At 39.7% G+C, this 14,383-nt stretch overlaps 1 protein-coding gene and 1 pseudogene across 1 annotated transcript in view; both read right to left on the reverse strand.

Moving 5' to 3' along the window:
* PRTG (protogenin) overlaps positions 1-14,383 on the reverse strand; it is a 138,648-nt gene that overhangs the window by 8,789 nt on the left and 115,476 nt on the right. Inside the window, exons 12-15 of the mRNA XM_090272010.1 lie at positions 13,664-13,759; positions 12,805-12,991; positions 12,053-12,180; positions 10,514-10,684 (exon numbers count right to left, since the gene is read on the reverse strand). Of these exons, the coding sequence (XP_090128136.1) occupies positions 10,514-10,684; positions 12,053-12,180; positions 12,805-12,991; positions 13,664-13,759 (582 nt within the window). The remainder of the gene's footprint in view (positions 1-10,513; positions 10,685-12,052; positions 12,181-12,804; positions 12,992-13,663; positions 13,760-14,383) is intronic.
* LOC150016530 (alpha-endosulfine pseudogene) lies at positions 7,499-9,514 on the reverse strand (annotated as a pseudogene).

Consider the following 14,383-nt stretch of genomic DNA (forward strand, 5'->3'; position numbering starts at 1 on the left):
AAAGCACCACAGGGCTGCGAAATAGGTCGCAGACAGGCACCGGTCGCTAATTTGTGACGCGTACACAGGCAACGCCCCGGACAGCCGGCCCAGGAAAACAAAACGCATCTGTCAAAATGTGGCAGACAAATATAGAGATCCCGGTGGCACAACTCACCAGGCAGCAGATAGAGAACCTGACAGATGAACAGATAAGAAACCTGTCAGAGGCTCAGTTCTGGGCCATTGTTATCAGGTGGCTTACAGAATTCACAAAAGAGCAGGAAAAAGATATGAAAGAAGCGAAAAACTTTCATAACGAAAGGAACAAAACCACATACGAGACAGATGGTGAGGAATCCAGAGTTCATTTCAACAAACTGGAATATGGAGAAGGAACAAGCAGTCAACCAATGCAGCGAGAGGAAATAGGAAGCAACAATGAGAGGATCAGAAACCTCTGGGACAGCTATAAAAGGCCCAACATAAGAATCATTGGTTTGCCAGAGAATGAGGAAGATGAACTAGAACTTGAAAAATTGAGTGAAAATATAATAAAGGAGAACTTCCCAGACTTGGGGAAGGGAATAGACTTGCAGGTCCAGGAAGCAAGGAGAGTTCCCAAGAGACTGGACCCAGGGAGAACCACTCCAAGACACATTATAATCAAAATGTCAAAAATTAAAGATAAAGAGAGAATCTTAAAAGCAGCAAGAGAGAAGAAAAGAATTATGTACAAAGGGGTCCCAATTAGACTATCAGCTGACTTCTCAAGAGAGACCCTACAGGCAAGAAGGGACTGGCAAGAAATATTCAAAGTAATGAAAATCCAAAACCTACAACCACGAATACTCTATCCAGCGAAATTGTCATTCAGAATAGAAGGACAGAGAAAGTGTTTCCAGGACAAAATAAAACTGAAAGAGTTCATTAGATCCAAACCACTGTTATATGAGATGTTAAAGGGACTGGTTTAAAAAACAGAAGCTAGGGAGATGAAACAAAGGCAAACGAAACAGGCAACGAGAGTGGAAAAGGAACTGTGGGTAAGGGAAGCATAGTGGGGGGAGGTCAACAGGGAGGGGGAGTGGGGAGAGGGAGGGAGATGATATAGGAATTGGGGATCATGGTAGGAGGGAATGGAATAGACGGAGAGAGGTTGGGAGGAACTGTATGCACAACTAATGGACATAATCTAAAAGGGGGGGACAACTGGAGGGAGGGGGGCCACCGGGTGGAGGGGAGCAGAGGGAAGGGAAATTGGCACAAATGTAATATTTTAATCAATAAAACACATTAAATCTGGAAAAAAAAAAACAAAAAACAAAAAATAAATAAAAAAAAATAAAATGACAACAAACTCACAACTATCAACAACTGAAAATCTAAAAAATAATATATTACATCATATATGTAATATATCATTATATTAACAATGGCTGTACTTTTTCTGGACAGACCTCCTATATAAACATATATGTATATATGTATTTTAAAAATATATATACATAAAATATGTATTTACACAATTTTTATATATGCCTATGTATATAATGTTCTACTCTAGGTGTGGATACAAACAGCACTGAAAACATTTTATTATGAAATAGTTCGAATGTAGGTAGAGAGAATGGTATAATGAATCCAGATTCTACAATCACAATTAGATTTTAATTATCCAATGTGAGAGTTTTTTTCTTCTTTTAGAAATGTTTTAACTACTTATGGTAATAGCTTTAATAGACAATCCTGACCTTCTTAAATTAGAAACAACAAATTAATTTTTTAAATTAAATATTTTATTTCCTTATTTTTAGAAAGAGGGGAAGGAAGGCAGAAAGAGAGGGAGAGAAACATTAATTGATTGCCTCTCACACACTCATAACTGGGGACTTAGTTTGCAACCAAGGCATGTACCCTGATTGGGAACTGAACCAGTGACCTTTTGGTTTGCAGGTAGGTAAACAGAAAAGAAAATGGCAAAGTAGAAACCTCAGAGTTACTGAAGACAGACCTCAAAATTACCACCACCAATCTGCCTAGCATCTGTTATACTTCTCTCCAAGAGTAATCATTTGAATTTATATGAGACACTTGGTATCAAAAGATATTTTCTCTGTTGGCATGACTGTTAAGAAGAATTTCTATTTGGGCAGTGCTATTTCTTGAGGAGTCTTTATGCTCTTCTTCTGTCACTGCACTGAAGCATTTTTCTTACAAAAGGGTCTCTCACTCTAGGAATTAATCCTAGTGTTAAGAAAGCAGGTATAACAGAAGTTCAACCAGCAAGCTGTTCTATCACTGAATCTGTGGGTGGATATTCACTGAGGAACCTAGCTTTCTTATGTGGATTTAATCTCTTTTTCCTGACTCAGGGTATCCTTACAATAGCTTCAAAGAGTTTACAATAGCTTGTAGCAGTCACCTCCAGGCCAGAGCTGGCTACACAGAAGCACTTTCAAGAGTATATTTCATTATGCAAGTGAAATGCACCATGATCTGAGGACATGATTCAGAGGCCACCTATGCAGATCACATGGTGTGAGGCAGCTGAACCAAGTGGCAATGTGAGGAGCCAGAAACAGCTTGTTTTCATATTCTATGGTTTCAACTTGGCCTGAAGAGAGTGTGAGCTACTTGAGTACACAACTGTTAAATAAACAAACTGACCCCTATTTAGAATCAGGAAGAGTCTTTCCATTCTTACCATGTTCTTAGGCAGGTGAATTAAAAAACAAAGATGTACTGTGACATGTTACAATCAGCTAGGAGGAAGAACATTTCAGTAAATAAACTGAGTTTTCATTTTATCTTAGAATACATTTAATTTTTAAAAGTGCTAGGCAAAAACTAATCACTACCTGAAATTAAAATTCTTTTCATTTAATTTAAAATTTATAAGCGGATGAGCTGAGTGTGTTTGTGTAAATGCATGCTCCCTTTTCTTGGACAAGAAAAGGAAACTATAAGGTTCTGGTTCCCCTATGAGCACACTCAAAGCAGTTCCTAAATACTAAAGTGAGCTGACTGTCCCTATATTTTCTCAGCAGAATGTCTCAATCTCTGTGTGATTATTTCAGTCTACTGCCTTTTATGTGTGACTGAATCTTTAACTACACTACTTCACAAACCAGACAGTGTAACAGGCTCAGTGTTGTACAATAGTGATCAAATGCTGGCATACTTCCAACTAGGTAATTTGTGACTTGGAGCATGTCACTAAATTCTATTTTCCTTATGGTGGCACTCATTCCTACCTCATGTAATTATGATAAAGACTAAATAAACTACAACTGGCAAGTGTCTGACAAAAATGTATATACTCAATGAAAGTATGTCTTCTTCCTTACCTCTGACCTCCCCCTCCTCTTCCTTTTCTGGAAGACAGAAAATTTCTTTCATATTTTAACAGCATAATAGGAACAAATGGCTGGCATAATGCCTGTGCAAGATAATTCTCAGTAAATGACAACTGAATTTATATTAAAATATAAGCTATTTGTTACCAAAGGGGCATTCATTTAAAATGTAAGAAGCAAAGGGTAAGACACATTCACTCCAGAATGAAGTCTCAGACCTTCCTATCTTTCATCTACATTTTCAAAGTGATTTTTTTTCAGTTCCACAATCCTTTTTTTCTATCTAAATGTTTTTTCAGTTACAGTTTACATTCAGTGTTAGTTGTATTAGTTTCAGGTGTACATCATCAGTTCCACAGTCTTAAACATTACCTACACCTTGACAACTTCTATGTTAAACCCCTAGTCCAATGAACCTAATCCTCCCACTTGTTCAATTCCTCTTCTTTTTCTCCTTAAAGATTTTATTTATTTATTTTTTAGAGAGAAGAGAAGGGAAGGAGAAAGACAGGGAGAGAAACATCAATGTGTGGTTCCCTCTCGTAACCCAGGCATGTGCCCTGACTGGGAATCAAACTGGCAACCCTTTGGTTTGCAGGTTGGTGCTCAGTCTACTGAGCCACACCAGCAAGGGCCTCAGCCTTTTTACTTAGACATCTAAAAGGCATCTCTAATTTAACTTGTTCAAAACCAAACCTTTGATTTCTACCACCAATTTAGCTTTTTTTTTTTTTTTTTTTACATATCTGCAGCAAATCTAGTCGGCTCTTCTTTCAAATTATGTTTTGTTTCTCATTACCTTCCCCTTTATCACCCCTGCCCAAACCCTCATTAATTCTCATGTGTACATTAGGTAGTACTGAACAGTTTCTAACTTCCACTCTTACCTCCTTATAATCAATTTTTCAGGTGGTTGTTAGAGTAATCCTTTTTAAAATTTTTATTTATTTATTTATAGGGAGAGGGGAACAGAGGGAGAAGGAAAGGGAGTGAAACATAGATGTTAGAGAGAAACATCGATTGATTGCTTCTTGCATGCCTCCAACTGGGGACCTGGCCCACAACCCAGTCATGTGCCCTGACTGGGAATCGAACCGGCGACCCTTTGGTTCGCAGGCCGGCACTCAATCCACTGAGCCACACCAGCCAGGGCCAGAGTGGTATTTTTAAAATGTAAATCTGATCAACAATCTCCAATGTCTTCATTCTCTCTCTGAATAAAATTAGTGGCCCACAAATTCTGCCCTATAAGGCCTGTCCTTGGTTACCGTGATTATCACCCCCGTCCAACCCCCCCTCGACTTCCCACTGCTTGCTCTTCCCTCCACTCCTGCCTTCCTCGTCTTCTTGTGTTTCCTTTAATTTGCCAAGCACACTTCTGTCTCAGGGCCTTTGCATTTCTCCCATATATCCTCATGGCTCTGTGTAGATGTCATTTCTTCCAAAAGAACTAACCTTACTATCTCATGACTTTGTCTTTTCCCCTTATAGTAGTTTTATCTATAGCACTCATGACACTATCTGAATATTTTTATATTTGTTTGTGTGTTTCCAGAGGTGCAAGCTTCAATGGGGAAGGAACATTGTTTTGTTCACTGTGGTATTGCCAACGCCTATAAAAGAGTCTGTCAGATACTAATCATTCAGTAAAAACTCATTTGATCAATATGTTCCTACTTTTTTTTTTTTCCCTGGGTTGGGGTTTTTGGTGGGTCTTTTTTTTTTTCAGATTTAATGTGTTTTATTGATTAAATTATTACATTTGTGCCAATTTCCCTTCCCTCTGCTCCCCTCCACCCGGTGGCCCCCCTCCCTCCAGTTGTCCCCCCCTTTTAGATTATGTCCATTAGTTGTGCATACAGTTCCTCCCAACCTCTCTCCGTCTATTCCATTCCCTCCTACCATGATCCCCAATTCCTATATCATCTCCCTCTCTCTCCCCACTCCCCCTCCCTGTTGACCTCCCCCCAATATGCTTCCCGTACCCACAGTTCCTTTTCCACTCTCGTTGCCTGTTTCGTTTGCCTTTGTTTCATCTCCCTAGCTTCTGTTTTTTAAACCAGTCCCTTTAACATCTCATATAACAGTGGTTTGGATCTAATGAACTCTTTCAGTTTTATTTTGTCCTGGAAACACTTTCTCTGTCCTTCTATTCTGAATGACAATTTCGCTGGATAGAGTATTCGTGGTTGTAGGTTTTGGATTTTCATTACTTTGAATATTTCTTGCCAGTCCCTTCTTGCCTGTAGGGTCTCTCTTGAGAAGTCAGCTGATAGTCTAATTGGGACCCCTTTGTACATAATTCTTTTCTTCTCTCTTGCTGCTTTTAAGATTCTCTCTTTATCTTTAATTTTTGACATTTTGATTATAATGTGTCTTGGAGTGGTTCTCCCTGGGTCCAGTCTCTTGGGAACTCTCCTTGCTTCCTGGACCTGCAAGTCTATTCCCTTCCCCAAGTCTGGGAAGTTCTCCTTTATTATATTTTCACTCAATTTTTCAAGTTCTAGTTCATCTTCCTCGCTCTCTGGCAAACCAATGATTCTTATGTTGGGCCTTTTATAGCTGTCCCAGAGGTTTCTGATCCTCTCATTGTTGCTTCCCATTTCCTCTCTCTGCATTGGTTGACTGCTTGTTCCTTCTCCATATTCCAGTTTGTTGAAATGAACTCTGGATTTTTTTTCCTCACCATCTGTCTCGTATGTGGTTTTGTTCCTTTCGTTATGAATGTTTTTCGCTTCTTTCTTATCTTTTTCCTGCTCTTTTGTGAATTCTGTAAGCCACCTGATAACAATGGCCCAGAACTGAGCCTCTGACAGGTTTCTTATCTGTTCATCTGTCAGGTTCTCTTATCTGTTGCCTGGTGAGCTGTGCCACCGGGATTTCTATAGTTGTCTGCCTCATTTTGACAGATGCGTTTTGTTTTCTTGGGCCGGCTGTAGGGGGCAGTGCCTGTGTACTCGTAATGACCCAGCGACCGGCGGGCGCCGTTTGGCGTCACAATTCAGCGACCGGCGCCTGTCTGCGACCTATTTCGCAGCCCTGTGGCGCTTTCTTTGGGGGCGGGGGTCCAAGATGGATTCACACAGTTATTCAGCTAGGAGCCCGGGATCCGTCCTCCCGCCCCCCTGGGCCTCACTGTTCAAGGCGATGCGGTGGCTGCTTTCCCCAGCGCTGGGGTCGCGCACTGCCAGGGGCTTGACTGCAGCCGGAATTTTTCACCGCCCCGCCGCTGTCCCAGGTGCGACCGCAAACAGCGCTGCCCTCTTTAACTCTTACCTGCCCAAATGGCACCGCTGGTTTATAACTTCATATGTTGGGCTTCCGTGTAGTTTTATTTTCTGGAATTTCTAGTTATCCTTTGTTTTGAAGTAGTTGTATTCCTCTCTAGTTGTAGAGGGAGACCGAGCGTGTCCGTCTAAGCCTCCATCTTGGCCGGAAGTCTGTGGGTCTTTTTTTTTATTTTTTTATTTCAGGTACTGAAAAAGTCCCCTGGGCTCTGTGGGGCTCTCCACGCTCATGGTCCCCTTTCCCCACAGTCACTGCCCTTCTCCCCACAGTAAGTCTGTTCCAGACATCCTTCTTATAACAATTAACATTAATTGCATTCTCATCTCGCTCCGAAGAACCAGAGGAACTATCTGCATCTGTCATATTTAGATGGACAGTTTCTTTTATCTGACACTAGGTCCCAACCACATCCAAGCAAACACAGCATTTTCCTCCAGAGCTAAACTGGAACCCACATCTTTCGTTCACGCCACCTCTTTCCCCTCACACCCGCCCCACACCAGCCATATGGTTAAGAAGGAGAGTCAGAAATGTTATGAACTCCAAGACCTAATTCATATTCCCCTAAATCTCCCACCCACCCTTCAAACAACCCTCCCAAGCCCCCACCCCATCCCCAAGGATTTCACTGAGGTTTCTCCCAACAGTTATTTGGAAAAAAGGTAAAACAAAAAAGGTTCAAGGTCTTGGTGCTCAGCCCAAGGGGCTCCATGCACTGGGACACCAACGGGCAGGGGCTTCTGCCTCTCCAGCCCGCGCCCAGACCGACCCAAGCCACATCCTGGCCCCTGGTTGCAAAAGCAGGGAGCGGCAGGAGCCAGCACAGGACCCAGGGGGCAGCACCTCAGGGTATGGAGGAGCCCCGGGCAGCATTATTCAACTTGGCCACCCGCAAGCTTGCTGGTGAGAGTGAAGACTTTCTCTGGGGCAGATTCTGTGGGGCAGGGATGTGGTCACCAGTCACCAGGTTCTTATCTGGTCCTGCACTTGGCAGCTGCTTATTCTTCATCTTGGCTTTGGCCATGTTGTAGTCTCCTGAGTCAAAGTACTTTTGCCCTTTCTGGAGTCTCTTCATGAGGAAGTCGGAGCCTCCAGGCTTTTGTCCTAGGCTTGGATATTCGTCCTTTAGTTTTGCCTCCTCAGCTCTCTCAGGGAGAATACCTTCTTTCTCCTGTGTGTCCTGTTTCTCCTCGCCGGCCTCCTCCAAAGGGTCCTCTTCTTCTTGTTTCTGGGGCAGGGCAGGGCCAGGACTGTGGAGTGTAGGGGGCCCGGGAAGTCAACCGGAGAAGGGAAGGGGGCCATGTTCCTACTTTTAATAGTTCAATTTATTGGGCAAATGATGAGTTAAATGGATTCCTTCAGTAAAGGACTTTAATTTCCAATGTGAATCTAATAGGAGGAAACAGTAATGCTGTTTCTCAAATTTATGCAGTCATGGAACTTTTTTTTTTTTAAAGAGTGGTACCTTTACGATCTTGGGAAACACATGCTATGAGGAACAGAGTTCAGGAATTGCTGTAGTAGAGCATTATTTCCTATAATGTGCTTTATATTTTAAAATAATTGAGTAGTTTGTACTGATTTACTATATTATCAGGAAGTGTAAAGGCTCTAATTTCTGATCCTTTAAATTACACACAGGCATACTTTCACATTACATTTCAGCATGTACAATTTTAGCCACAAAAATCGTAAATGTCACCAGGAACATTTAAAAAATGTTTTAACAAATGAAAAAAAAAATCTTACTCCACTTGGCAATAAATATGTGAATTAATTATATATGTAAACATACATAAACATAACATGTATAGATTAATAGATATACAGGGAAGAAATGTTAGTATTCTCTCCCCCCCCCCCCCCACTTTTTCCTATACCTTTACCAAAACAAAATATTCTTTCTTTTTAGGCAGGCACAAATGAAGAGCTAAAGGATATATGTACACGTGTGATTACAATGCTTTTTATTTTATTCTTTTAAAGATTTAAAAATATTTATATTATTTATTTTTTTAGAGAGAGAGGAGAAGGGAGGGAGAAAGAGGGCGAGAAACATTGATGTGCCAGAAAAACATCTTTTGGCTGCCTCTTGCCTGCCCCCAACTGGGAACCTGGCCCACAACCCAGGCATGTGCCCTGACCTGAAATCGAACCAGCAACCTTTCGATTTGCAGGCTAGCTCTCAACCCACTGAGCCACACCAGCCCGGGCTGATTAAAATTCTTTATTAATACTTATAAAATACCTCATTAAATCAGGTTAGTCACTTGGTCAAATGTCCTGATAAATCATTTCGGAAATAATTAAGAATATTATGGTAGATTGTAAGACCAATAGCCCCAAATAAGTTCTACATCCATCTATCTCCACTTGTGGACAGTCCTCTGCCACACTAACTCTGGGCTTGCCTATATGATCTGCTTTGCTCAGTGGGTATTAGCAAATGCGATGTGAGCAGAGGCTTGCAAAGCTTTGTACGTGGGGCTTCCTCCCTACCATCCTGATGCCAGAACTCTCTCTTGCTTTTTTGAAGCTGCCCACACTCTGTTGAAACTGTGAGATGATTGACAGCCTCATGAGTGACCTGAGGAGAGACCAAGAGAACTGCCCAGCTGATCCCAGTCCCAGCTGCTGACTCATTGAACTGTGAGAAGGTAAAGTGGTTTTTAGTGTGGTTTGTTAGGTAGCAACAGATAACTGATACAAATATAAAACTGTATTGCTGGTAAGTACTTGTTACTTTCATGTCTCTTCGGTGACTAAGAAATCACTACTTAGTGGGGCTTCTACTTAATGAAAAATATTATGAATTTTAAGACTATGAAAACTCCAGCTAAAGTTACCATTTGTTTATTTTACAATTGCATAGTTTATTACATCCACATAGTGCCTTTGAAGTTTATTCTCTTAACTGGGTAAATATTCCCCTTAAAAGGTAAAATGTAGGTGGAGTGCCTAGTAAAATGTTTAGAATATGTAGATCGCCAACAAATTTTCTTTTTGAAATTCTTCTTAAGCTTTTCATTGCTTGACAAACCGCTCTTTTTCTCAGCATGCACATCTGAATTACGGAAGTGCCAAAATAATGAAGCTTTACAATTTACATGATGGCCCATCTAAAAACTGGCATATAGAACTTATTTAAATGAAAGGTTCAAATATTTTTTTAAAGGATAAGAGCATGCAGTAAGAATGTTAAAGAGTTTTAGAACTCAGTTTTGCTCAGCTAAAAAAAAAATTGTGTTAAAAAATTAAATGGAGTGTTTATAAGCCCTCATCAGACTTTCCCCGTACTTAAGTGGACCCTAATATTCATTTGGATCAATTTATTTGCAAGTGGACCATTTTAGTAACTGTACAAAGGTCTTCTCCCTTAAACCAGGGCCTCTTCCAGTGTTTGCTATTCCAGCACAAGACACACCAGCCCCAGAAATCTCCTAATTACTTTTAACAATTTTTCCTCCCGTACTCCTCTCTCCTTCCCTCCTTAAGCTACCAGGTCCTTAATATTTTTCAACCGTCCTGTCCTCTCCATCCTCTCCTTTCCATTTCAAGCCTCACCACCCCAGTCCAGGTTTATCGTCTCTTTCCTGGACCATCACAATTGCTTCCTAGTCGTTTTGATTTACTCTTGCCGCCCACTCCTTCTCAACCAAACCTCTTCTAGTCACAACATTAAGAATGATCACTCTGAAATGTGAATCACATGCTGCTTCTTCAAATACGTCAATGGTTTTCCAATGCTCTTTGAATAAAACAAAAATCCGTAATAACTCATTACTTCATAAATACAAACTCAAACGCTGGATCCCTCTTTTCCTTTGTTTCCTTATCACTAATAATCTCACTTTTCATTCTCTTTGGTAATTCATGATCACATTTACCTTCTCGGTGTAGGACCTGCCACTCCCCTGCAATCCAGGCCTTCCTCGATGCATATAAGATAGTATAGCGTGTCACAACTGTCTCTGGGCCATCAGGGGGCTTCCATGAGACCAGAGCAGTGTCATCCTCTATCAGCGTTACTTTGACTCCAACTGGTGGGCCTGCCGGTGCTGTGCACACATGTAGAAAATATGGGGTTAACAGGATAAATGGTCATGCACACGCAAGTACCTTGTGAATAGAAGGACAGGCACAGAAAAGAGATTGAGAAACTAGGAACCACTATAAAGACATCTGAAAAATCACAGCTTTTACCATTAGCGATAAGAGTAAAATACTACTTTTCTTCTTTTTCTGAAAGCTAATTTCATTTTTATAATGTTCAAAACATTTAAAAAGTATAAAGGAGATAGCAGAGTCCTAGATGGGGAATTACTAAGTCAGAGGTTGTAAGCATTTTTAGGGCTCTTGACATGATTTTGTCAAACTGATCACTAGATAGGTCTACAGCCCCACCAGTAGCACCTGCTCATTAGACATTGAGTCTTACCCCACTGAGTATTGAATCTAAACTACATTTCTTACTAAAATGTATAGAATATATATTCAATGTGATCTAGAAAACCACTGAAGAAAATACTTCTGAGACCAAAAACATTCAGTTATTGCCCAAAAAAGTTGTGGATCAGGCTTTACACTAATAATTTATATCTGAGGGAGAGAAGGGGGATAAGTAAGGGAAGGGTTTAGTCAAAGAAACTGTATAAAAGACTCATGGACATGGACAACGGGGAGGGATATGATTGCGGGAGAGGGCGTGGGTTGGGTGGGGGAGAGAAATTAGGGGAAAAGGGGACAACTGTAATTGAAAAACCAAAATAAAAATAAAAAATTAAAAAAAAAATTTATATCTGCCAAAAGGAATGAAGTCTTGAGATTTTAATTGATCCTATTTTTTATATAAGCTAAATGTGTGAAGAGCTGGTTTTGGGCATCATGTAGCATATGAAATATTGTCAAAACAACAGCAAAAAAGCCCTTGCTCACTGAAATAAATGTCCTTTGCTGGCTTTCAGCATAATTAAAATAGAGATTCTCATAGATCATCTAGTTCTTCATTCTCATTTTAGAGAAAAGGAAGTGCAAGTTTTGGAGACAAAATATCTTAGTCACAAGTGAGCTATAAAATGGTGCTCAATCAGGTATCGTATCTGTGCACTGTGCACAGCATCAAGCTACCATATATAGAGGTTCTAATGTGGGCTCCTAACACATAATTACTTACTTATTTCCATTTAAAATTATTTCAGTGCAGCCCTGAACAGCACACATGATAACCCATTTGCTTGTGCAATACATACACTGAGAGGGGAAAAAATAAATTTAATAAAGGAAAAGAAATCTGAAAAGTTAAAAAATCAAACCAAATATATGCACCTCAGCTGGTAGGTGGCAACCATGGTAGTATCCTCTTCAAAGTGACATATATATATTTTTACACATTTAGATGAAACCCAAAAGGGAGCTAACTTCTTTACCTTCTGGAAGTGTAGAATGGTAGACCACAGGGCTCCAGGGACTAGAAAGTTGATCCACATGCAATCGAACAGCAAATTCATATTTGGTGTTTGGTTCTAGACCTTGAACCAACATGTGAGTTTCTGATCTATAATAATGAGCAATGAAGCTGTTAATGCTGTGAGCACATTGTTTCTCAAAGACTGTCAGTACATCCAATCAATACAGATAGGGAGGGCATACTAAAATTATTTTACACTAAAAGAGCAATCTAATTTGACTATTATATACTACATTTGGTATTATCTTATAAAAAAATGCCTACATATTGTCTACGAGTGTCCTAATACAAAGAGATTTCCTCTGAAATGTTGGAAGTCAAATTATAATTTTAAATCATAGTGATAGGCATCTTTTTATCTATAACCTAGAAAACAGAATAACTAGCTTTATTTTTTTATGTCAGCATGAAAATTATCTTTTGTTTCTTTCTTTAAACATGCTTTTTCTTTAGCCACATGAAAGTCAAAAATAGTTTCTTGCTTATTAATCTTGTTGCATAAGGCTGGGGAAACAAAAAAAAATCATTTATGGAAACAAAATGTCAAAAAATGCAGTTTCAGAACTGAAAATTAAAAATCCCCAGACATTTTATAAGCAAGGTAAATCCTAAGAAAAATGCTTACAGCTGAAGCTCAAGTTAGCCCAAGATGGTAAGAAGTATGAATGCGGAGGGGAGCTAAGAAAACAACCATTAATATAAGCTACATACGTTTGAAGATACAGAACCAAAGAAGCATTCTGCAGGCCGACAGGGTTACAGCGAATGGTGTAGTTAATTATTTGTGCAGTAGTGAACGCAGGCCTCCTCCAGTGCAGGAAGATGGAAGATGAGGTGTTAGCCTTCGCATAGAGATGGTGGGGTGGTGGTGGAGGAGGAACCATGCGATCACGAACAGCTATTGAAAAAGACAAGGTTAATTTACTGCACAGCATAACATTTACTGTAAAAAGTGGTAAGTGGTAAAATCATAACACCCCACCCAGTAAGTTGACTTCTGGTCTTTCTTCCTTGAGAGGTTTGTAGTGGTCTAGAGATATATTATTCAAACCTGAGCAACTCTTCCATGACTGAGAAGATAAGGAACCAAATATTATAAATACACAGACTGTAAAGCAGAAGCATAGAGAAGTCAAGCTACCAAGCCAAAGGCTTTCAGAAAGCCAGCAGTGGGCTTAAAATTGGACCGACACCCACTGTAGTACCTATAAAATCAAACAACTCTTAGTAGCAATAAAACTGAACAGCAACTGGAAGGAAATGATTAGCCTCGAGGTTAGAGCAGATGAAAGAAAACTCAGTATATATAGGTATTCAGGGTTATTTTCTCAGTTAAAGTTCTTATGGTGTTTTGGGTGCAAAACTAAAATAGGTTCTTATAATTAAAATATATCTCACTTAATATTTACTGAGCACATACTTGTTCAAGATTCTATCTTAGGTACCATGGAGAATATAAAGTAATCAAACCAATAAGGCTTCCAAGTAGTAATGAGACTTCAATTTTAAGGAAAAGGAGAAACAGGAGTGTGAGCCACACAGTGACAGGAACTACCATAACTCTACTTACACACGCATCCTGGCGTGCTGACTGTCTGGTCCGCCTGATAGCCATCTTCTATGTTACTGTAAGCCAGCAGCCTCACATGGTATTTTCTTCTGGGGTCTAAAAAGAAACCAACAGGTAATGATTAGGTCCAGCCATCTAGATATAAACAAAGGTTCTAGAGCCTTTCTAGATTTGGGGTTAAAAATCTTCTGAATGAATACCAGTTCTAAGGAAAACAAAATGTCCTCTCTCCCTGTCTGTACAATGACTCAGCAATTGAGATGACCTACCAATTAATTAAAATTTTACTTTGCTTAACCTCACTTCAAACAATAACATTTCTAAAGCCATTCTTCCTCCTCCTCCTCAACTGAGCAGAGATAGATTCTTGCTTTTAAAAGACTTGGGTTTACACGATGAATCATTTATAAGAAGCTAAACTATGTAGTTTTTGTTTAGTTACTTGAGTGTAGTTTATTAAAAGTATGAAAATCAAAGTCAGATGTTTTCCCCCTCAGAGTTAAGGAAAATTACAATTGTTATCACTTAGTATTGTACACTTGAAAATCTTTAGCATGCCCTTTCCACAAACCTGTATTTGTGAGTTGAGAGCTCAATTCTGCAAGAAAGATAAGTTGGAGCTCCCTCTACTGATATTCATTAACTAGCACAATCTGAAAACTAAAGTGTCCCATACATATAAAACAAAACAAAAAATTCTGGTGTTTGAGAAAATAAATA

The sequence above is a fragment of the Furipterus horrens genome, unplaced genomic scaffold, assembly GCF_987537825.1.
Source record: "Furipterus horrens unplaced genomic scaffold, mFurHor1.1.pri manual_scaffold_3, whole genome shotgun sequence".
Classification (NCBI taxonomy): domain Eukaryota; kingdom Metazoa; phylum Chordata; class Mammalia; order Chiroptera; family Furipteridae; genus Furipterus; species Furipterus horrens.